At 44.6% G+C, this 24,735-nt stretch overlaps 1 protein-coding gene across 1 annotated transcript in view; it reads right to left on the minus strand.

The window, feature by feature from the left end:
* Positions 1-24,735, minus strand: part of LOC120943324 — a 128,033-nt gene that overhangs the window by 82,623 nt on the left and 20,675 nt on the right. Inside the window, exons 5-15 of the mRNA XM_040356558.1 lie at positions 23,918-24,086; positions 21,465-21,632; positions 17,779-18,066; positions 15,938-16,085; positions 13,198-13,386; positions 11,350-11,502; positions 7,553-7,747; positions 4,846-4,956; positions 2,309-2,459; positions 1,931-2,228; positions 1,752-1,837 (exon numbers count right to left, since the gene is read on the minus strand). Coding sequence (XP_040212492.1) covers positions 1,752-1,837; positions 1,931-2,228; positions 2,309-2,459; positions 4,846-4,956; positions 7,553-7,747; positions 11,350-11,502; positions 13,198-13,386; positions 15,938-16,085; positions 17,779-18,066; positions 21,465-21,632; positions 23,918-24,086 — 1,956 coding nt within the window. The remainder of the gene's footprint in view (positions 1-1,751; positions 1,838-1,930; positions 2,229-2,308; positions 2,460-4,845; positions 4,957-7,552; positions 7,748-11,349; positions 11,503-13,197; positions 13,387-15,937; positions 16,086-17,778; positions 18,067-21,464; positions 21,633-23,917; positions 24,087-24,735) is intronic.

Raw genomic sequence — 24,735 nt, forward strand, 5'->3', positions numbered from 1 at the left:
CATTGTGAACAGGTTGAAAGTTTGAAAACACAGCACGAAGGAGGATCAGCAGATGGAAAGTAAAGGTGTCCTAAAGTGCCACTTCACCAATGATGATGGGATTGTTTCTTTATATAAAAAGATATGTTGCTGAAGCTTAGAGTTCATTATCCCTTCCCTTAACAACCTAGTTTACCGGAGTGCAACGAGCCAGACCAGCACCCATCTGCTACAGTGGAGCCCTAATCAGTTATTTACCTGGAGTGGACCATGTATTTTCCAAATGTTTCCAGCTCCATGGACAGCTTGAGAGTAATAAGTTCATGCCATTGCCTAGGTTCTGCTCTCTGCTTACATGTCATACTGAAGTCAAGGTGCCCTAATTCATAACATTGACTGGTTACATCATTAACAAAAAAACACCCATGATAAAGGAATCCCTGAGCACTATGGGGTTTCTTAAGAAAAGCACAAAAGATGGCTCGAGGCAGTTGTTTTAAGCATGATGTCTCTATCTGAATCCTTAGACTGAGCCATTTCAAAAGGAAGGGATGGGGTATTTGTAGACTGAAGCTGGAGTTATTGAGATCCATTAACAAATAACTTTTTGCAGCACAAGACAAAACATGCTAAATGAATAAATGAGACAACAATATTTACTTTCATTATTTCTTATTAACCTGACTAAAAAAATAAATATATTTTTTAACCCTTAGCACAAAGATAATTAGCTAGATTCAGTAAGAGTTTGGTCGGCGTATCAGTATATACGCCGACCTAACTCTGAATCTGCGCCAACCTAAGTTTAAGTGTATTCTCAAACAGAGATACACTTAAACCTATCTAAGATACGACGGCTTGCGCCATCCTATCTTAGGTTGCAATATTTAGGCTGGCCGCTAGGTGGCGTTTCCATTGCGGTCGGCGTATAATATGTAAATCAGTAGATACGCCTATTCACGAACGTACGCCCGGCCGCTGCAGTACATTTACGACGTTTCCGTAACGCATTATCAGGCCTAAAGTTATTCCATCTAAAAGATGGAATAGTAATGTTAAAGTATGGCCGCCATTCCCGCTTCGAAATTAGAAAATTTTACGTTGTTTGTGTAAGTCGTCCGTGAATAGGGATTTACGTAGTTTACGTCCACGCCAAAATCAATAGGCCCGTGCGGCGGACTTAGCCGCAATGCACACTGGGAAGTGTAGGCGCCCGGCGCATGCGCAGTTAAAAAGGAACAACAATCACGTCGGGTCAACCTTAATATCATAAAACACGCCCCCTCAGACAAATTTTAATTAGGCGCCCTTATGCCCGCCGGCTTTAGGCTACGCCGCCGTAACTTAGCAGGCAAGTACATTGTGAATCATGTACTTGCCTCGCTAACTTACGGCGGCGTAGCTTAAATGCCTTAAGCTAAGCCGCCTTAAAGTTGCGGCCATCTATGTGAATCTAGCTAAATATACACAAAACCAACATACAGTTCCTTTAAAATTGGCCTGCTTTATACCATGGCCATGACCATTGTCTAGTACAGGGTTTCTCAACTCCAGTCCTCAAGGCGCCCCAACAGGTCATGTTTTCAGGCTTACCATTATTTTGCACAAGTGATTTGATCAGTTTCACTGCCTTGTAATTACCACAACTGTTTCATCTGAGGGAAATCTTGAAAACATGACCTTTTGGGGCGGCTTGAGGACTGGCGTTGAGAAACACTGGACCAGTAGGCGAAAGGCACACCCCTGTACTGAAAAATCCCTGTAACACTTACCCTGAGTTGTGGCTGTCAATAAAGCAGCAGGACGGCACAAATGGGATTCCTGGGAAATGCAGTCTTTTTCTGTGGGGCTCAGAGATCTAAGAGAGACATTACATCAGAATAACAATGGTTTTACATATAACAATACAGCCACAGAAAATGGCTTCTGCAAATCTAAAGACTTTTATTACCTCCCTCTAGGTGGGTTCTGAATGCCAATCTTCATACTGTCATTACATAGTACTCTCCCCCCAAACCAAAGGCTCAGGTCTCTCAGAATACATCCCGAGGTGCGGGAATAATGCAGCAGAGGCTTCTCTTTTGTCTGACCATAGACTGCACTCAGCGAATTCTGGTCTGTCAGTCGGGCGAGCATGGGATCACAAGGGCCCGATATGTTCCCCCATAGTTCCAGTGCATGAGGCCCACGCAGAGCCAAAGCCAAGAAAGGAGGGTATTGCGCGTCTCCAATGGCATTAGAATTCAGGCCTGGAAACAAAGAACGTGTACTATTCATTATATATGAATCTGATCAAGCCTCTAGTATGATAATCACGGCCATTACATACCTTTACCAAAGCCAGACTGGAGAGTAGAGGGTTGTGGGTAGAGCAGTCTTAGACCACACACTTCCAGCCCCGCTGTGAGGAGAAGGTGGAGGGTGTGGTGAAATGCAACGGGGCAACGCAGTAGAGTGTCAAACAATACGACCGGCACCACCTGAGCAGAGAAGATGCATTTAAAAGTAAAAACAAATTAAAGGGTATGTTAACCTTAAAGGGGTTGTAAAGGTTCATTTTTTATTTTCTGAATAGGTTCCTTTAGTCTAGTGCATTGTTGGTTCACTTACCTTCTCCTTCGATTTCCCTTCTAAATGTTTTTTTTTCTTTGTCTGAATTTCTCACTTCCTGTTCCTCCTCAGTAAGCTTGCCCCATCATCCGAGCCCTTCTAGCTGGGGGTTAGTCAGTGTGCTCGCCCCCTCCCTTGGCACTACATCTCTGCAGGGAGATGCTATGTTCCCCGCAGGGATGTAGTCCCAAGGGAGGGGGCATTAAAAACAGGTGGCTGAGCATCAGTTTCACCACCCCCTTATCGTACACCCAAATCTTAAAAGGGGTTGTAAAGGAATTTTTTTTTCCTAAATAGCTTCCTTTTCCTTAGTGCAGTCCTCCTTCACTTACCTCATCCTTCCATTTTGCTTTTAAATTTCCTTATTTCTTCTGAGAAATCCTCACTTCCTGTTCTTCTCTCTGTAACTCCACACAGTAATGCAAGGCTTTCTTCCTGGTGTGGAGTGTCGTGCTCGCCCCCTCCCTTTTTTTTTACTAATAAAGGCGGCGATCTGCGACATTATGGCGGACACATCGGACACTTTTGACACATTTTTGGCACCATTCACATTTATACTGCGATCAGTGCTATAAATATGCACTAATTACTGTATAAATGTGACTGGCATTGAAGGGGTTAACACTAGGGGGTGAGGGAGGGGTTAAATGTGTACCCTGCATAGTGTTTCTAACTGTGAAGGAAGAGGACTGACTGGGGGAGGTGACCGATCTGTGTCCCTATGTACAAGGGACACAGATCGGTCTCCTCTCTCCCTGACAGGACGCTGTCTCTGTGTGTTTACACACACAGATCCACGTCCTTGTCTCTGTAACCGCTGATCGCGCGTGCCTGGCGGACATCGCAGCCGCCAGGCACGCGAATCGGCGACTCAGTGGCCCGGAGGAGCGGAGGCCGTATAAAGACGGCGTCCCAGAGATTTAGAACCACACTGCGAACGTATATAGTCGTACGGCCGTCAGGTAGTGGTTAAAAGTGAGACAGAATAATACCAAAAATATCCAGAAAAACGCATTTCAAAAAAGTTATAAATGGATTTACATTTTAATGAGTGAAATAAGAATTTGATCCCCTATCACTCAGCAAGATATCTGTCTCCCAGATGTTTTCTATACAGGTAACAAGCTGAGCTTAGGAGCACTCTCTTAAAAGGGAGTGCTCCTATTTGCCACCAAGTACTAAGTCATGTTTTGTGAAGGGATCAAATCCTTATTTCACGCATTAAAGTGTAAATCAATTTAGAACTTTATTGAAATGTGTTTTTCAGGATTTTTTTTGTTGTTATTCTGTCTCTCACTGTTAAAATAAACTTACCATAGATAGACTGATCATTTCTTTGTCAGTGGGCAAACGCATAAAATCAGCAGGGGATCAACTACTTTTTCCCCCTCACTGTATCTCGGGACTACATGACCCCTCCCCTTCTTGCTTCTACAAGATTACGAGGGAGCATTGTCGTCCTAGGACAGGAAGCGTGTTACTGACAGTATTACTAGACAAAAATAAAGGATGAAAGTTTGAAAAAAATTAATAAATGTAGGCATCACATCTAAGGACTTGGCTGCATTTTACAACATTTTTGTTCCTGGGATTTACGCCACCCACGTAAAACATATAGACGCCCACATGGCCCACACATGCGTCCATGGGAAGCGGAGCTTTCTGTGCTGAAAGCGCACTTACTTCGCACCCAGTGCCAAGCCTGACCTCCCTGGGGCCCTAAGCAAAATGACATGTCACATTAAAGATTAAGGTTGAGAAGCGGGGGAGGGGGTGTTCTGCTGTCGGAAATGACATCTTACATTAAAGTGAGAAGCGGGGGTGCGGACTTCTTACCTCTTCTCCCATGCAGCCAGCGAGTTGAGAAGCGGGGTGAGGGGCCAAAAAGGACTTCTCACCAAGCAGGGCCTCTAGTAATTTGGGGGGCCCTCCGCAGCTTTGCGGGGCCCTAAGCGGCTTGCATAGTGAGCCTATAGGGCGGATCGGCCCTGTTCGCACCCCAGGACATTGACCAAGCTGTCAAAGTCAGCTCTCAGTCAGTATGGGAGTTGGCAGGATTGGTTTTCGATCTTGTGACCACTGTGACAGCCAATCACAGTGGTCACGTGACTGCCGATCCTTTCCATCCCTGAGCTTACAGACCTTATTAAAAGGATGCCAGAGATGGGTAGGAAGAGGGTTACCAACGCAGATACTTTTCTTTTATCTTTGTACACAAGACCCAGTGACAGTTTCAGTCCATGAGAGATGCCTCACCTCTGTGTCCATGTCCGTTGGGATGTTCAGAGAAAGAGGACACAGCTTCTCTTCAGTCTCCAGTGTCTGCCAGAAGAATCCAGAGGATGAGGAGAACACTTTATACACCGCCTAATAAGAAAACAGATTTTTCAGTAGAAATATTTAGGTAGATTCCGGTAGAATGGTGCAAAGTTACGGCGGCGTAGCTTAGCGCGTTTAGGCTACGCCGCCGTAAGTTAGCTAGGCAAGTACATGATTCACAATGTACTTGCCTGCTATGTTACGGCGGCGTAGCCTAAAGCGGGCGGGCGTAAGGGCGCTGAATTCAAATGTGTGTAAGGGGGGCGTGTTTTATGTTAATAAGGCTTGACCGTACGTTTTTGACGTTTTTTTCTACTGCGCATGCACCGGGCGCCCACATTTCCCAGTGTGCTAAGTACGCCGCACGGGCCTATTCATTTTGACGTGGACGTAAACGATGTAAATCGCTATTCGCGGACGACTTCCGCAAACGACGTAAAAATTTCGAATCTCGGAGCGGGAACAGCGGCCATACTTTAACATTGCTATTCCATCTAATAGATGGAATAACTTTAGGCCTGATAATGGCTTACGGAAACGGCGTAAATGTACTGTGGCGGCCGGGCGTACGTTCGTGAATCGGCGTATCTACTAATTGACATATTCTACGCCGACCGCAATAGAAGCGCCACCTAGCGGCCATCCGAAATATTGCAACCTAAGATAGGACGGCGCAAGCCGTCCTATCTTAGATATGTTTAAGCGTATCTCTGTTTGAGCATACGCTTAAACATAAGTCGGCGTAGATTCTGAGTTAGGTCGGCTTATCTACTGATACGCCGGCCTAACTCTTACTGAATCTACCTATATATCTTTATTTAATTTCAGAGCATGTGATTGTCATTCAAAATCAAATAGCCAATCAAATCAAAAGCAAACAAGATTTTGAAGTACTTTTGAATGACATTCGTTGTCATTGAATGTACTGAGAATCTTTGCATGAATTTTTCCACGAATGTTCATTAAAAAAAAATCTACTAGTGTATGGTCAACATTAGTACTTTCAGTCATGGAACATCATCTTGCTACAGAATTACAGTTAGTCAGGTTGAAAAAGGACACCAATAGGTAGATTCAGAAAGAGTTAGGCCGACTTATCAGTAGATAAGCCGACCTAACTCAGAATCTACGCCGACCTATGTTTAAGTGTATGCTCAAACAGAGATACGCTTAAACATATTTAAGATACGACGGCTTGCGCCATCCCATCTTAGATTGCAATATTTCGGATGGCCGCTAGGTGTCGCTTCCATTGTGGTCGGCATAGAATATGTAAATTAGTAGATACGCCGATTCACGAACGTACGCCCGGCCGCCGCAGTACATTTACGCCGTTTCCGTAAGCCATTATCAGGCCTAAAGTTATTCCATCTATTAGATGGAATAGCAATGTTAAAGTGTGGGCGCCGTTCCCGCTTCGAGATTCGAAATATTTACATTGTTTGCGTAAGTTGTCCGCGAATAGCGATTTACGTAGTTTACGTCCACGTCAAAATCAATAGGCCCGTGCGGCGTACTTAGCCGCAATGCACACTGGGAAATGTAGGCGCCCGGCACATGCGCAGTAAAGAAAAAACGTCAAAAACATAAGGTCAAGCCTTATTAACATAAAACACGCCCCCCTTACACACATTTGAATTCGGCGCCCTTACGCCCGCCGCTTTAGGCTACGCCGCCGTAACATAGCAGGCAAGTACATTGTGAATCATGTACTTGCCTAGCTAACTTACGGCGGCGTAGCCTAAACATGCTAAGCTACGCCGCCGCAAGTTTAGGCATCTGTACGTGAATCTACCTATAAGTCCATCTAGTTCAACCAAAAGGAGAAAAGAAAAGAAAACCTCCATATACACAATCCTATATTCACAGTTGAGCCAGAGAAAGTAAAAAAAAAAAAAAAAAAAAACTCCCCTTATGGGAAAAATTCTTGATCCCCAGGAGTCAATCGGATATTTCCTGGATCAACAATTGCTGGTGAGTTATTGCCTTTAAATGTTGGTATCTAGTTATATTTTGTGCATATAGGAACTAGTTCTTGGTGGAGTCTATTCCTCAATTTCAATACTCTTATGCCCTGTACACACGACTGTTTTTCATGACGTGAAAAATGCAATTTTTTAAATTGGTCATTAAAAACGATCGTGTGTAGGCTCCAGAGCATTTTTCTCGACGTGAAAAAATGTTATTGGTTAAGGTGAAAAAACATCCGACGATTACCAGCCCCCCAGTCCCCTGTTTTACTTACCTGAGCCTTGGAAAGTCCCACAACGCGAACGCGCTTGATCGCTGCCCGGGCTTCTCGGCTCTTCATTGGATAGATTAATAGCAGCGCAGCGAGGCCAAGTCTTGCAATTGGCGGCTATGGACCCCGAATGCAGGACTCGGGAGCGTGTCAGCAAGGTAACCCCCTTGGGAGTGCGCTTCCCAGAGGGGGTTATCTTAAGTGGGGAGGAGCCGAGAGAGCTGCCGTGGGACCTCAGAACAGGAGGATCGGGGCCACTCTGTGCAAAACTAACTGCACAGTGGAGGCAAGTATGACATATTTATTATTAAAACATTTTTTAAATCAAACCTTTTAAGTCATCTTCTCAGTGTGAAGTGACTACATCCCATGTCACCACCTCTAGCTTCTGCAATTCCTTACCTCTGGGTCAGGATTGAGTACTGCGATGCTACTCAGTCTCACAGCTGGAACATCAACGTTCAATGTGAAGAGCTGACCCTGCAGCTGATGACTAAGTTCCTCTCTCCAACAAGTGACGCTCTGCAGGGTGGTGTGCGACAGGTACAGCGAAATCTGCTGGTAGAAATTGGAGGTTCCTCGCAGTCGTTCCTTGCCCTGGATCAAAATAACAGGCTTAAAGCGGAGTTCCAACCACAATTAGCATTTTTTAAATGTATGTCCTTTCATCCTGCGTTTTTATAATATAAATCTGGTCACTTACTATTTTACAATCCGCCGCCGATCCGCATAGATATTCAAAAAAGATAGTTTATAAAACTATATCTACACCGTTGTCATTTTGCTTGTGGGCATTGTGAAGCCCATAAGCACTTACTTCCTGGAAGTCTTGGATGGGGAGTGATAATTGGACAGCGCACTGCATCCTGGGAAATGATGACACACATTTCCCAGGAGCATTAGAGGGAGATGATGTCAGAATCCTAGGTGGTTTCAAAGGCAGATTTCGTGGGACTGCATAGCAACAGGCATTTCCAGATGAGTAAAAAAAAAAAAAAATCTTTTTTTTTTCTTTTTTAGTCGTAAGCTACAGTTTAAAGCAAAATTGTTTTTTTGATGGAACCTCCACTTTAATAAAGACACCCCATACAACTGCAGTAAAAGGAAAGTGGAGGTAGGGCTATGAAAATAGAAGCTATCCCTTTCTGAGACTACAATTGGGCTCTACAAGATACCTGTACTGAAAATGGCTGCCCCTAGCTTTGACACCTTCCGACTCTCTGACTATTTACTGCATGTTTGCTCTTGTTTATATCTGCTTGTTTCAGGTTACATTTCTTTTAGGGCAGGTTTCTTTTAAAGTTATAATCCTACCTTAGAGAAGTCACCATAGTTTCACTTTAGTATGAAAGGATGGCCATACCTTCTATAATTTTCTTGAACAATTTTCCTTTAGATTTACTGTGACTGAGTCACTTTGGGCGGGGGGCCCATGGAACCCAGAATCCCTTGGGGTGGTTGGGAAAACCTTGTTTCAGCTCCCCATGCACCTCCTATGTCTAAGTCACCCTGTGTCTTTGAGGCCTTGTACACACGACCGAACATGTCCGCTGAAACTGGTCCGTCGGACCAGTTTCCGCGGACATGTCCCACCGTGTGTAGAGCCTACCAGAGAGTTTTCCGGCCTAGCGGACAGGTTTCCAGCGGACAAAAGTTTCTTAGCATGCTAAGAAACTTGTCCGCTGGAAGCCTGTCCGTCGGACATGTCCGATGGTTAGTACGACTCATCGGACATGTCCGCTGGCCCGAAATCCCGCGCATGCGTCGAATTGATTCGACGCATGCGTGGAAGCATTGAACTCCCATGTCAGAGAACGTCGATGTCTTCTACGTCACCGCGTTCTCTGTCCGCGGGGATTTTGGTCTGATGATGTGTACACACATCAGACCAAAACCTCCCAGCAGACATGTCCGATGAAAACGGCCCGTGGACCATTTTCATCAGACATGTCTGCTCGTGTGTACAAGGCCTAATAGGGGCACAGGGTGACCGAGAAACCCAGCCTGATCTGTACTAATCGGACTCACTGTACAGCCACACTGGAATGTTGTGTGTGTGTGTGTGTGTGTGTGTATATATATATATATATATACAGTGCCGATCCTGAGCTCCCTGGGGCCCTAAGAAAAATGACATGTCACATTAAAGTTGAGAAGCGGAGGGTGGCTGCCGAAAATGACAGGTCCCATTAAAGTTGAAAAGCGAGGGGGGGGGGGGGGCAGTGCGGACAGTGACATGCCACATTAAAGATTAAAGTTGAGAAGCGGGGGGAGGGGGTGTTCTGCTGTCGGAAATTACATCTTACATTAAAGTGAGAAGCGGGGGTGCTGACTTCTTACCTCTTCTCCCATACAGCCAACAAGTTGAGAAGAGGGGTGAGGAGCCGAAAATTACTTCTCACCAGGCGGAGCCTCTAGTAATTTGGGGGGCCCTCCGCAGCTTTGCGGGGCCCTAAGCGGCTTGCATAGTGAGCCTATAGGGCGGATCGGCCCTGTGTATATATATATATATATATATATATATATATATTGTCTCATTTTGTTGTGTACTCTTTGCTGGGTCGTTTGGGGTGTGGCTGTATTCCAATGTTCTATTGTGTCTGTCAGCCTTGAATATTATGGGATGTGTATGTAGATTAGTGGGGGCGAATTCCTCCAACAGCTCTCACTGCTGATTGGACAGTCTACCAGTCCAGAATGCAAAGGTGGGGGGGGATTGTTCAGAGTATTACCTTTGTACCTGTGTTTTCAATAAACAGTCCATGTTCAGCAACCAAATGAGTAGTGTCTTGTTTTGTGCTTGTTAGCAGTTGAAATATCTGATATCTATATTCAGACTGGGAGGAAGCCGTATATGACGAAAGCACTCAAGTGGAGTGTGGGACGTTTCGATGCATATACCAAAACTAGAGATGCACCAATACAATTTTTTTCAGAGCAAGTATCGATACTTTTCCTCAATTACTCGCCAATACCAATACCTGTATTTATTGAGAGGTGCAGTGCAATTTTAGCCCATACAAAATGAATGGGCTCAAATCACACTGCAAGAATTGCATGTGATTTGAACACATTCATTTTATACAGGCTCAAATTGCACTGCACCGCACAATAAAGATATCAGTTTTAGGTATTAGAGCAATTGCACAAGTACGAGAACAATTACTTTGTATCAGCAACACTAACCAAAACCATATATGAGATCAAACCTAAACTTTTTCAATTGTATGCAATCAGGTAGGCCCTTGCACTACATAAATCTAAAGGAAATTGAATAAGAAAATTGTATAATGTATGACCAGCTTTAGGGTTTGATTTTTTTACTTAGAGGCCTTGATCTGGAACAAAGCCTTAGCTACCCAACATGCATCTTTTAATGGAAGCGGTCAATACCTTCATTCTGATTGGGCGGTGGGGGGGGGCAGGGTATTTCCCCTAAAGTTTAGCTTGCAGAGAAGACAGACCTGCTACCACATGGATGATCTTTTTCTGATACTGCTGCGTGACTATGTGTTGATGGGAAAAACTCAACATATGCAAAGGTGCAAGCCATAGGTGTGCGCAGCCTATTGCATTAGGGTGTGCACCACAAAGCTCCAACACACATGCGTTTGACATATTTACCGGACTCTTCCCTGCTCTTAATCCTGAAACAATGGGAGGAAGAGGGAGCACATGGGGGACCCGGATATCAGGAACAGGGAAAGGAGGGGTGGTATATATTAGTACCAGTCCCCTATATTTTCCTGCTGTAGCAGCTGAATGTTGACAAAAGGGAGAGGAGGAGAAGCCTACTTTCAGCTGCTGCAGGAGCAAAATACAGATCGGTTCCACTATATTCCACCCCCGACACCTCTCCTGTTCAGGTTCTGAGGATCGACAAGGAAGGATTGTGGTTATCCTGTGACCTGCCCACCATTGACAGGTTGCTAACCCCAGGATTAGGGTGTGCCCTGGCACACCCCTTGCGCACGCCTATGGTGCAAGCACACGTTGTATGGTGGCTTCTATAAGAGCCTTCTCACACATGTGATTTGCATAATCTGAGATGAGGATTTTATTGTTTCATCCTCACAGGCCTGCATAGCAAAGTATGCTGAGAAAAAATGTGCCTAATAAAGTAAAATGCTCCTATCCTAGGCACAGGCCTTGTGGCTAATCCTCAAAGCCAGGTAGTGTACACATAGTTTTATTTTTACCTTGTGTTTTCGTATTTTGGGACTTGGGTGGGCGCCTACATGCCTGGGTGACACACAAGCGTAAAGTGCCAGTCCTTCCTCGCGCCACACTTGTTGAAGCCCCAACACCTGGAAAGGGACCTCTGCCTCGTCTTGAAGATTTAAAGGGGACACCTGAATAGAAGAGAACCAGAAATTACAAAAAATACGACAACCACCAGAGCTGGATTCAGAAAAAGCATATACCAGAGTCATCATAGACAACAATGTAGTATGAGTATTTCACTGTATGCCTGCTCAGTGAAGTGTAAATGTAACCCATATAGACATTTATTACCTCTAAGAGAGATAACCATACTCCTCCTGCCAATGTCTTCATCTGCTTTTTTGTTCTTCTCCAGAACAATGACACCATCTATAGTTGTGTTCAAAAGTTTAGACACCAACTTCAAAGAAGGATGGGTACCGAAACCCAACAAAAGAATATAAATTGTAACCGCAGCCAGGTGTATGGGTAGCGTTAGGCAGCCTTGAAAACAGCCACTAGGGTAGTGAAACAGATGAATGGCAAGAAAAAGCACTAAACAGGCGCTCTACTGGTGCGCCTGTTTAGTGTTCTTTCATGCTCAAAAGTTTGCATACCCTGGCAGAAATCATGACATTTTGGCATTGTCATTGAGGAGCGAGGACCGCTGCGGGGTCTTAAGTAATTCATAATAAGCTAGTATGTTATGCATACTAGCTCATTATGCCTTTGTCTTGCAGGTTTTTTTTTTTTTATAGGGTTTACAACCACTTTAAGGGGGGAAATCTTCTGGGGCTGAAGTGGTTAAACACACAGTGGAAACACATATATGGGAATCATTTTTAAACCAAAAAATAAGTAATTCTGCACAGAAAAAGCTTCAGTTCTGCAGATTCAGTTCCACTACACCACCTCCTGATTGCTTCATGGTTAAAAGAACTGAAATCCAATAAATAAAAACGAACAGGCCAGGGACAGTGAGAAAGTCACAGTGGCCCAGATTCAAGAAGCAATTGCGTCTGCGCAACCATAGTTACGCAGCGCAATTGCTTACTTGCACCGGCGTTTCGAATGCTCCTGATTCAGGAACCTCGTTACGCCGACGGCAGCCTAAGATATGACTAGCATAAGGCTCTTATGCCAGTCATATCGCAGGCTGCATTCTTACGATGGCCGCTAGGGGGCGTTCCCGTAGTGGTCAGCGTATAGTATACAAATTGCATACTAACGCCGATTCACAACCCTACGCGAGCCCTGCGTACGCAGTTTACGTCGTTTGCGTACGTCGGTTTTTGCGTAAGGCTGCCCCTGCTATTAGCAGGGGCAGCCGATGCTACGTATACCTGTCGTTCCCGCGGCGCGTTTTTGAAAAATTACGTCGTTTGCGTAAGTGATTCGTGAATGGCGCTGGACGCCATTCATGTTCACTTTGAAGCAAATGACGTCCTTGCGACGTCATTTACCGCAATGCACGTCGGGAAAGTTTCCCAACGGAGCATGCGCACTACGCTCGGCGCGGGAACGCGCCTAATTTAAATGATCCACGCCCCCTACGGGATCATTTAAATTACGCGCCCTTACGCCGGGCAGTTTTCCGGAGCGCACACGCAATTTACGGAGCTACTGCTCCGTGAATCAAGCGTAGCGCAGGAAATTTACTGAGGCGCAGTGTTAAAACGGTACACTGCGCCTCCGTAAGAAAGGGGCAAGTCGTACCTGAATCTGGGCCAGTGTGCACTACAATCAGAGTCATTTCAGTATAGGAGAGGATTCTGTACAACTGCAAGATTGAAGGTAAAGCTAGAGCTCATCTTTAAGCTAGACAGATCTAAAATGTCACTCACCAACGTGATGAGCCAGACGAGCAAAGCGTGGTAGATGTTTGCCTGTGAGAGAGAAGAGGCTGGAAATCGCCCGCTGTGTTGGGCTGGTGTGACTGTTTGACCGCAACTAGACAGCCGTATAGTGAGGAGTAACATCTCCTCCCTGCTACACACAGGTAACGTGTCCATTTCTGGGTTGTATGATGCCTCCTGTAAAATACAACATACACGGTTTACTATGCAAGTTAAAAGTGTTACTAAACCCAGGACCCTGCATTCAATTTATCTGGTCTCCCGCAGTACACAGAACATGCAAATGCAATTGTGACAGGAGTCACTTTGGGTGGGGGGTTTGTGGAACTTAGCTTACCTTGGAGAGCTCTGGAAACTCTGTGTCCAGCTTCCCCGAACCTCTTATGTGTAAATCGTACTGTGTCCATTCGGGGCACAAGGGGAATGAGAACCCCACTATGATCTGTACTAGACGGCCTCTCCTTACAGCCGCACTGGAACCTTGTATATATGTATTAGACATGTGCATTTGTTTTTGTTAGAATGCATTTTCGTCCAAAAATCTGTTTTTTTTCGTTATCGTTTTAACAAACGATACCGAAAGTGCAAGTAACGAAAACCGAAAGATCAGACATAAAAAATGCTTTATTTTCGTTTTCGTTGCGGTAAAAAAATTCGATGTAGAGAGATTCGACATTATAGGGAAAAGATTCGACATCATAGAGAAAAGATTCAACACTATAGAAATAATAGATTCGACATTACAGAGAATAGATTTCGATTTATGAGAAAATAGATTCGACATTATAGAGAATAGATTCGACATTATTACTAGTCATACAACATCAGAATTCTTGAAGGCGGAATATTCGAACGGAAATGTACGGTTCGACGTAAAGATTCGACGTTCCGTCGAATATTTTTTTGACCATTAGACAGAGACCAACAAAGATTCGACGTTCTGGCGAATATTCTTTTGACCATTCGACAGAAACCAAGTATTATTGGATTTTCGGACGAAAGCTATTCCCCAACGAAAAACTAAATAAATCAAAACGATTTTCGGGAGTAACTAAATAAATTTATTTTCCAAACGAAAACGAAAAAATGAAACTAAATATTCCAGTCTGCACATGTCTAATATGTATATATTGTGTGTTGTCTCATGCTGTTGGACTCCTTTGCTGAGATCGTTTGGGGTGTGGTTGTATTCCATTGTTTTATTGTCTCTGTCTGCCCTGGCTGTGGGGGGGGGTTCCTCCAACAGCTCTCCTTGCTGATTGGACAGTTTACTCCGCCCTAAATTCCAAAAGGGGGGGGGGGGTGATGGTTCCAAGTGGGATATCTGTTGTGTCCATGTGTGATAATAAATCAGTTTGTTGTTTGCCACCCTACACTGTGTTACGGCTGGTGACTGGGTGGGCTAAAGAGTCTTGGATAGTGCTGGTTCAGGACAGAGGAAGCATTGACGGCGGACATAGTCCTGTTGAGGACAAGGGTTTATCACAGCAATTACTGTAATAAAATAATATAAATAGCTAAATAACTTAGCTATTTATATAGTAACAACAGAGTTTCCTGTTGTAGGCCAACTGCCTAGCCATTAGCTGCAGTGTTGTCAGCTTGCCATGCAAGCTCCATCTATTGGCTGATTGGCTAGCCATCTGAGACATCTGATATGCAGTCCAATGGCATACTGAAGTAACTGTCAGAGCAGGCCGACAACATTGCTGCTGCTAAATGAAAGGCAGAAGTTTACTGTTGTCAACTGGTAATAGAAGTGCTGTTACCAGCAGGATCTTCAGATAAGAAACTTTGCAACAGATTATAAAAAAATATTTTCTTAAAGTGGTTCTAAGTTTTTTTCACCTTAATTCATTCTCTGGGTGTGCAGCTCCCCCACCTAGCACCCCTTATACTTATCTAAGCCAGTGATGTGCATGAGAACAGCAGCGCTCTCCCTCCTCATAGGCTCACAGACAGTGGCTCCCGCTGCTGTCAATCACAGGCAGTGAGCAGAGATCAGGGGGTGGGGCAGAGTCGCACTCTGTATCTATAAACACACAGAGCTGGCTTAGGAGTGAGCCTGAACGAGTACCCCCAAAGCAAGCGGCACTCGCTGTGAGAAGGAGCCGGCGGATCTGGTACTGCCCGCAACAGCAGCACTCATGCCGCTTAGTATCCTCCAGGGGTGGACTGACCATTCGGGCTCTCGGGCACTGTCCGAGGGCCCCATGCAACTAGGGGCCCCATCAGGGTTGCCAGGCTCAGTAAAACCAAGGAGAGTATGTAAAAATCTGTGTTTTTTTACATCTGTCCCTGATATGTCCAATACCGACATGCTTTTAATGTGAAAATCCCGAGATTTTAGCTGCACTGCCTCCTGGCGTGGTGGCCATCTTTAAGCCCGGGGGCCCCATAATCTTCTATTGCCCGGGGACCCAATGAGTTTTCAGTCTGCTCCTGGTATCCTCACATTTCCATCACCACTTTCAGGGACAAGAGGTGCAAGGGAAGCCCCCCCATAATTTTTATCTCCACCAGGTACGTGACAAAGTGCTTACTTATCTAAAAAAAAAAAATCGCACTTCTCCGATTTCATACCTGCTTCCAGTAGACCATGAATTTCAGTTTGCACTTAGTTGGTGGTCGGACCAGTGAAGAGAAGAAATCAGAAGCGACTTCCACATTTTTCTAATGAAAGTGGAAAACCCTTTTAGTGATTAACATAACATGACTCCTGTCTTACCAGATGAAAGAGAACGGGAGTTTGCTGAGCCATAGGCTGCCGTCCGCTCACAGAGTGCAGCGGTTTCATGCCCTCCAGCTGTGTCTGCATGCGCTGCCTGCTTTTCCTTTCTTTCTCCAGCTTCTCCCTGTCCATCATCTCCGCGGGGCTGCAATGAGAGATTTGACGTATAAGTACCGGCGAACACATACCCTGGACTTTCACAGTAAATAAAACCTCTCGCTACTTGTTAAGCTGACAGATTTGTAAAAAACTTCAGGACAACAGACCTGGTACACATATTGCACTCATCTGTCTTGCACAGAGTTATATTTCTTAAATCCTTACTCCAGCCAAAACTATTTTGTTTGGGATAGAGTGAGGAAGGGTTAGAGCCTCTCTCAGATTTTTGGAAAAAAAATTTAAACCAATGTATGGCGCCTAATGGTAAACATAAAAGCAAAGACAAAAAGGTAGCTGCCCCTTTAAATGGAATAAATCCACTAGTGATATGAAAGTGATAAAGGTGTGGCCAGAGGCGGACTGACAACTCATGGGGCCCCCGGGCAATAGGAGATTATGGGGCCCCCCAGGAAATAGGAGATAATGGGGCCACACACAGACACATACACTATACATACACAATATACACACACAGACACACAATATATACACAGAATACACATACATACACTGAAAAGGTACTGGAGAGGCAGGGCAGCTATAATCTTGGGATTTTTTTTTTAAAACACAGATTTTTACATACTGTCCCTGGTTTTACTGAGGTTGGCAACCCTGATGGGGCCCCCTAGTGTCATGGGGCCCTCGGGCAGTGCCCGAATTAACAGTCCGCCCCTGGGTGTGGCCAGTGACGGCCGGTGCTCAAAATTTTTGGGGGGGGCGCAAAAAACGAAAAAAAAAACACACAAAAAAAAAACCAATTGCAGCCTCACTGTGCCCATCAAATGCAGCCACTGTGCCCATCAAATGCAGCCACTGTGCCCATCAAATGCAGCCACTGGGCCCATCAAATGCAGCCAATGAGCCCATCAAATGCAGCCACTGGGCCCATCAAATGCAACCACTGGGCCCATCAAATGCAACCACTGGGCCCATCAAATGCAGCCACTGGGCCCATCAATTGTCACCACTGTGCCATGCCATCAAACGCAGCCACTGTGCCATGCCCAAACACTAACCATAAGTGAAAAAAAAGTTTGTGTTATCGCTCATATTCTCTGAAAAATGGCCAGGAAATCATAAATTCTGCCAGGGTGTGTAAACTGATGAGCACAACTGTATACAACGTGTATGGGAAGGGATTGCTTCAGTAGATCTGCCACGGAGCCGGCGTGTTTCAAGCCTCGCTCTCAATTCTCGGCCCGGAGGTTATGTTACACGGGACCCAGAAGTGATGGCCCCACGCTTCAACGTACATTCCACCAAAGATGACTTTTAGAAAGACTTCATGAAGATGCCACCTTTGGTGAAACATACGTAGAAGCGTGGGACCATCACTTCCGAGTCCCGTGTGACATCACCTCTGGGCAGAGAATCACGAGCGAGGCTTGGAATGCATGCCGGCTCCGTGGCAGATCCGGAGAAGCCATCCCTTCCCATAAACGCTGTATATACTGGTGCCGGTTACAGGCACCATTACATGTGAGTGTAACCATTACCTTTTATACTACCAACTATTTTTAATAAATACTGCACTATGAAACTTTATATTATATCTCCCGTCTGGTGATCTTATGTATGATTAACACAAAAATCGTAGGAACACACAAAAATTCGGTCTGGTAAACGAAGAAAAATTTGAAAGCAAGTATCGGCAAGGCAATGGGCGAGTTGACTCTTACGTGGTTTGTATCTGTATTATTTCAGGTGGATCCAGGTTGCTTTTTTGGGGCTCTTCTTTCATGTCTTGTTCTGTAACACTGCACCCTTTTTCCTGCGATTGTGGTGTAGATTGACCAATGTCACTCCCCTTCTCCAACCTTCGTCTTCGAGAGGTAGGTATCTTATCCTCATGTTCGTGTCCGTTAGCATTTGCTTGTTGGAGCCTGTTGTCATAAGTGTCAGAACTAGACTCTCTCTTAGTGGAGCGAAGCTGGCGCAGTAACATGCTTTTACATGTATGCTCTGACCTGTGAGTTAATGGTACCATGTTATTAATAAACAAACTAAAAAAAACGAAATTTTCCTGTATATCATGGAGACTTGGTGCATATGCTATGGCGCTGCCCTAGGTTCCATAGGTATTGGGACACTACAGTCATTTAATACTACCGTATTTTACAGGCGTATAAGACAACCTCCTAATTTTCCAGGAAAAAATTTGGTTTTGGGATATACTCACTGTATAAGACTACGCCATTCCTACTAGTCTTTCTAGAAGCTGAGGGGTAGCCGGAACCGCTGACAGAAACAGGCTTTTTTCAAATCTCATTGTGCCATTATATCACATGCCCCACTGTGCCATTACATTACATGCCCCACTGTGCCATTACATTACATGCCTCACTGTGCCATTACATTACATGCCCCCACTGTGCCATCACTTTCCCCCACTGTACCATCACTTGCCCCACCTGTGCCATCACTTGCCCCACCTGTGCCATCACTTGCCCCACCTGTGCCATCACTTGCCCCACCTGTGCCATCACTTTCCCCCCACTGTGCCATCACTTTCCCCCCACTGTGCCAACAGTGCCATCACTCACGTTTTGCTGATTTGTTTCCAGGCCGGTGACAGTCTCCGTGCTGCGAGCGTCCATGATTTAAAAAGCCGCGCCTTCTTCTCAGCGTGTCCTGTGATAAGCGGAACACAAATTTTCCCAGCAGCGCCTCTGTTCTGTGTTCCGCCTATCACGGACGTCCCCTCGTCCGAGGATGAGAAGGCATCTGTGATAGCAGGAACACAGAACAGAGGCGCTGCTGGGAAGATTTGTGTTCCGCCTATCACAGGACACGCTGAGAAGAAGGAGCGGCTTTTTAAATCATGGACGCTCGCAGCACGGAGACTGTCACCGGCGTATAAGACGACCCCCACTTTGGATGCATTTTTTGCATCCAAAAAGTCGTCTTATACGCCGGAAAATACGGGTAACTATTAATAGTTCTTCAGACTACGATTATGCTAGACCCCAAACAATGTGTCTTAGGTATAACTGATGAGGTGGTACAGGAGCCGCAGACCAGAGAGGCCGTTTCTAGAGTCCTTTTTCAAGCCTGCAAACTTATCCTTATTCATTGGAAACTTATAGTTCCTCCCTCTCCCCAGGCTTGGCCACATATTACATTGTGATACGAATGACTCCTATAATCAACTCTAATGCCGCTTACACACGATAATTTTTCGGCATGAAAAAAAAACAAAGTTTTTCGGGATGTAGGAAAAAAACAACGTTTTTCCAACTTCATCATTAAAACGACGTTGCCCACACACCATCGTTTTTAAAAAATGCTCTAGCAAAGCGCGGTGACATACAACACGTATGACGGCACTATAAAGGGGAAGTTCCATGCGGATGACGCCACCCTTGGGGCTGCTTTAGCTGTTTCCATGTTAGTAAAAGACGATTTGCGCTTTTCTGTCTGTTACAGCGTGATGAATGTGCTTACTCCATTGTGAATGGTAGTTTTACCAGAACGAGTGCTCCCGTCTCATAACTTGCTTCTGAGCATGCGCGGGTATTTAACGTTGTTTTAGCCCACACACGACCATTTTTTACAACCCGAAAAACTACATAGTTTAAAACGTTGTTAAAAAATGCAGCATGTTCGGAAAAAAAAATGTCATTTTACAGAACCCGAAAAATGATTTGAAGCCCACACACCATCGTTTTAAATGAAAATTTTTTAAAACTACGTTTTTTTCATGCCGAAAAATGATCGTGTGTACGCGGCATAGGGCTGTTCATCTAATTATGATAAAGTTTGGAAAGGATGGTTAACTACCCCTGGCCTATTGCCAGTGGACTTAGTGATGGATAGACTACTACTGTAAAGTCTCAAACACAAGTGGATTTCCAATCGGACAAATCCGTGGATTTTTGTCCGAAGGGCGTTGGCCGTGAACTTGTTCTGCATACAGACGGCAGAAATTTTTCAGCCAACATTTACAAAACTGCATGGGTAGCCAGCTGCACCAAATCCCGGAAATGAAGAAAAGAGGGCTTCAGATGCCCACAGCTAACATGGAACCTGCCAGATTAGCAATCAAATATTTTAACATCAACTAAAATTACCACATATATGACATGTTCTAAATGTTAACGTATATGTTTAGACAAGTACAGGAGGAGTCTTTAAAAAAAAAAAAAAGTGTTTGGGGCACAGGAACTCTCCTTTAATTGAACAAGCTGCGCCAGATGTTGCACTCCCCAGTTTTAGTAAATCCACCCTTGTGAATAGGAGTATAGGAGGGGAAATCACAATGGGCCAGATTCACGTAGAATCGCGGCAGCGTAACGTATCGTAAAGCTAAGCTAAAGCAGCAGATACGTTACACCGCCGCAAGTTTTCATCGCAAGTGCCTGATTCACAAAGCACTTGCGATGAAAACTACGCCCGCGGCCTCCGGCGCAAGGCGGGCCAATTCAAATGGGCGTGTGCCATTTAAATTAGGCGCGCTCCCGCGCCGAACCTACTGCGCATGCTCCGTTTCGCAAATCCCGTCGTGCTTTGCGCGCCGTGACGTCATTTTTTCGAATTTTCGCGTAGCGTACTTCCGTATTCCCGGACGTGTTACGCAAACGACATTCATTTTTAAATTTCGACGCGGGAACGACGGCCATACTTTAGACAGCAATACGTTTGCTGTCTAAAGTTAGGGCACCTAAAACGACGACTAAATTTGCGATGGGAAACTAGACTAGCGGCGACGTAGTGAATGCGAAAATCCGTCGTGGATCGCCGTAACTCCTAATTTGCATACCCAACGCTGGTTTACGACGCAAACTCCCCCCAGCGGCGGCCGCGGTACTGCATCCTAAGATCCGACAGTGTAAAACAATTACACCTGTCGGATCTTAGGGATATCTATGCGTGACTGATTCTATGAATCAGTCGCATAGATAGAAACAGAGATACGACGGCGTATCAGGAGAATCTGTGAATCTGTGCCTATATTACTATCTCAACAGAGTGCTGCTTCTCTGTCACTGTGCAATCAGCTAAGGAATGGGTCCCATTAGTGAGACCACTGATGACCAAGAATCAGGACTTCGAGGGCCTAAATCACAAGACTGGCTCAACAAAATTTTAAATATCATGGCAAATAAAAACTTCAGTGTATATCTATTTATGTAATTCAATTGTGTTTTTAGCGGTTTTCCCCCGATTTCAGCTTTAAAATTCTGCATCTTTACAGATTGTCAATTTGTCCCCAGACAGCAGTAAAATCTAGTGTACAGGGACGTGCGCTTCTTGAATACTTGACTTGTATGGAAATTGGCACTCCTAACAAGAGAAAATGGTTTGTCAGAACAGTTTTACTGCCATCTAGTGGTACAAAGGCAATTAACATGTTTGCTGTACTTACTCATTTAGCGGAATTTTTTTTCTTTTCAGCTCATTTTTTTGCCCTTCGGGTTTAGTCTCTGTACCCGTCTTAACAAGTGCATTAGGCAAAGTGTCTCTCAGATCTATGCAGACTGTAGAGGTATGTTCAGAATGCCATACACGTGTTACCCTCTTGGGAAGAGATAGTCTGGAATGAAATAAATGATTAAAGTGAATGTCAGGTCAAACTGAAAACATACAGTACTGCAATACATGCACATTTTTTGTTTGTCTTTTTAAAAAAAACACAGAAAATACCTGTGATCCTTCCAGAAATCTAACTAACTTTCTGTTACTGGCTCACAACATTACTGCTGCTATACTCAAATTCTAAACAGAATTGTCAGCCCTGACCGAGTAAGCTCTCCCCTGCTGGACTACATCACCCTCTGGGTCTCAAAGCATTTATTGATTTCTTTCTCAGCAAAACCATACTGTTGCCTCCCAAGAGTTTGCCTGCATATTGTCTGCAGGGAAAGTACTCTTGGGAGAAGTAGTTCTGGGTAGGGCATGTTCACCTCAATGGGAACTGACCCAGGGCACCCTGCTGATCCCTCCTCCCAAAAGCTTCCCCTTGCAAGAATTGAAGATGGAAAAAGTTCTGGGGGGCCTTGTAAATCACAGACTCAACAATAGTATGCAATGCCAAGCTGCAGGAGGAAAAGCTATCAGACTATAGAAAAAGGGTATTTACTAAAGGATCACAGGTGAAACATAAACGTGTCCACCGCCCCCATCTATAGCTGGCAATCGCAGTAAGTGGCATTGGAAGGCTAAAGCAGATAACAACAAAACCTGGGGAATGCCCAGGGAAAAACCAAGCCTCCTTACCGACCAGCCTGCAGAACAACCAATTAACCTGTCTAACAGTATGCGTTAAAAACAGGGGTTTTGTCTGCACGCATTTGCAAACGCATGCGTGAGCCACAGAGCTGCGCCAAGGCACCCTGTAATCTGTGGTCCTAACACTAAACAATGGGCGTCCCCACAATGGAGGCACATGCATTCTAATGGATAGATAAGGGCAGGTGGACTGAAGGGGAGCCACCAAACACCCAGCATATAGCACAATGGCTGCAAAGGTGTTGTTGTTATCTGCTTTAGCCTTCCAATGCCACTTACTGCGATTGCCAGCTATAGATGGGGTGGTGGACACGTTTATGTTTCACCTGTGGTGCTTATATTGGTCCAGCAGCGCACCGTTCTCTTCCTTACCCATCCGCCCCCTTTTTTTCCCTTTCCACCCTTCTTTCCTCCCCCCTCCCTTTCCCCCCCTCTTTCCTCCCCCCTCCCTTTCCCCCCCCCCCTTCTCCCCCCTGATTTCCCCTTTCCTTTTCTTTTTCCCTCCTCTCCCTGCATTCCCTATTCCCCCCCCCCCCCAATTTGCTGTCCCCCACTCACATCCTCACATCACCCTTTCTATCCAATTTTTATCACTGGTAGTCAACACGCATGGTTATGCACTTCCCTATTAGTCCAAGGCCAGGGCCCCTGACATTAACTATTATATTATTTTATATATTTGGCAAGTAGATCCCTCCCTGTATGTTTGCCTCCTGGCTGTCACATGGGACTCTATATGGTGATCCCAGCCTCCCTCTCCTGCGGGGTCCTCTTAGGTAAGCAGCTGAGCCCCTGTTCCCCAATTTGTAACTTGTTATGTGTATAACTGTTTGTTTTTTCAATTGTATTGTAGACATGCTTCTGAAGAAGCGGCTATCGCCGCAAAACTATTCAAGTTTAATGTCGTGACCTTCAACCCACAAATTTTTCCTTCTTTGGGATTATTATATTGGTGCTATGTATGGTCGTCACCATTTTATTTCTCTATTGTGTTCTTTTTTTAACCTGTATCTAATAAAACTATATTATTTTATATTTTGAATTGTATTTTATTACTTAATTCCACCAGTACCGCAATAGTCCAAATGGCCCCCCCTTTCTTTTGGTTCTCTGGTTTGGGGACCTTAGACCCAACTTCTCTATACTAAAATTCCTGGATGATGGTACTTTTATTATAACGTTTTTGTAGAACTACTCTAGAGGCTATACTTTAATTCATTCTGTTACAGCAGTAAGGATGTGGAACTACCTTCCACAGTTGGTGTTGTCAGCAGGGAGTGTAAATACATTTTAAAAACTTTTAGATCTGTTTCTTTGTGTACAGGGATATGGAAAATAGTAGTGACACACACACGCTCTTAGGTTGAACTGGATAGACGGGTGTCTTTTTGCAACCTTACCAACTATGATAGGAACCTCGTCACTCCAGCAGTGGTAAAGCTACAAATTACATGAGGAATTTCAAGAATGACAGCAACAGGCATGACTCCCAGATGGAAAGGCGTGATTGGATTTGATGTTTTAGAGTTATTGCCTCACGCAATCATTCATAGTGCACCCTGGATTTATGACTTCTCCCCTCCCACATACCTGTCAGAAGGCCGAATGCTAGCAGCCTCCTTCTCATGAGAACTCTGCTGGGCAGGAGACCGAGCCTGTAATTGTCTGACACTTAATTCCAACAGCTGCTCCATTATCCGATCCTGCCGTTTGTTTATACTGCTTTCAAATGGCAGCAGAGAGGGGGCTAAGTCTTCCACTACAAAAAAATAAATGAAACACCCACAGTTAGTTATAGCATTAATTATACTTAAATTGCTGTTAACAATGTTCACTGAAATATGATGTTTTACCTCTTTGTCATACAATAAGTAGATTTACAGTAAAATTACTTGGGAAAAGGGGGAGGGGGGGGGGGGTGTACAGAAAAGGCAACATATAATTAAATAGAACTATTGGTGGAAAGCTTTATTGTAGTAGTGAATCTGGTACCAGGCCATAGATATTAAAGTATTTACATATTCTTCACAAGCAGTGATTGAGCTATAAAACAAGCTCACATTGACCTCTGTCCCTGCAGGTACCACGGAACAATTCATACTCAAATTTCACACAGAAAGCAGAAATGTTGCTCAAGTTGTTCTCTCAGTAGCTCAGAAATCTCTGCTTCCCTCTTTAATCTGCATCTGTGCCATTTAGTTTGCAAAACAGACTGTTTTTTTTTAATACATTTCTTTAGGACATCATCTCCGGTATACTCATAATAAATGAAACATGAAGTACAATCTGTTAACGTGACACCACAAAATGTGCAATACCTCTAGAAGGATAGCGAAAGAAAGGACTTTAAAGGCTGCCACTCATAACCCCAATATAAAAGGGAAAAAGCACTGGTGTATGTCAGATAG

Source organism: Rana temporaria, chromosome 6 (genome assembly GCF_905171775.1).
Source record: "Rana temporaria chromosome 6, aRanTem1.1, whole genome shotgun sequence".
NCBI lineage: Eukaryota > Metazoa > Chordata > Amphibia > Anura > Ranidae > Rana > Rana temporaria.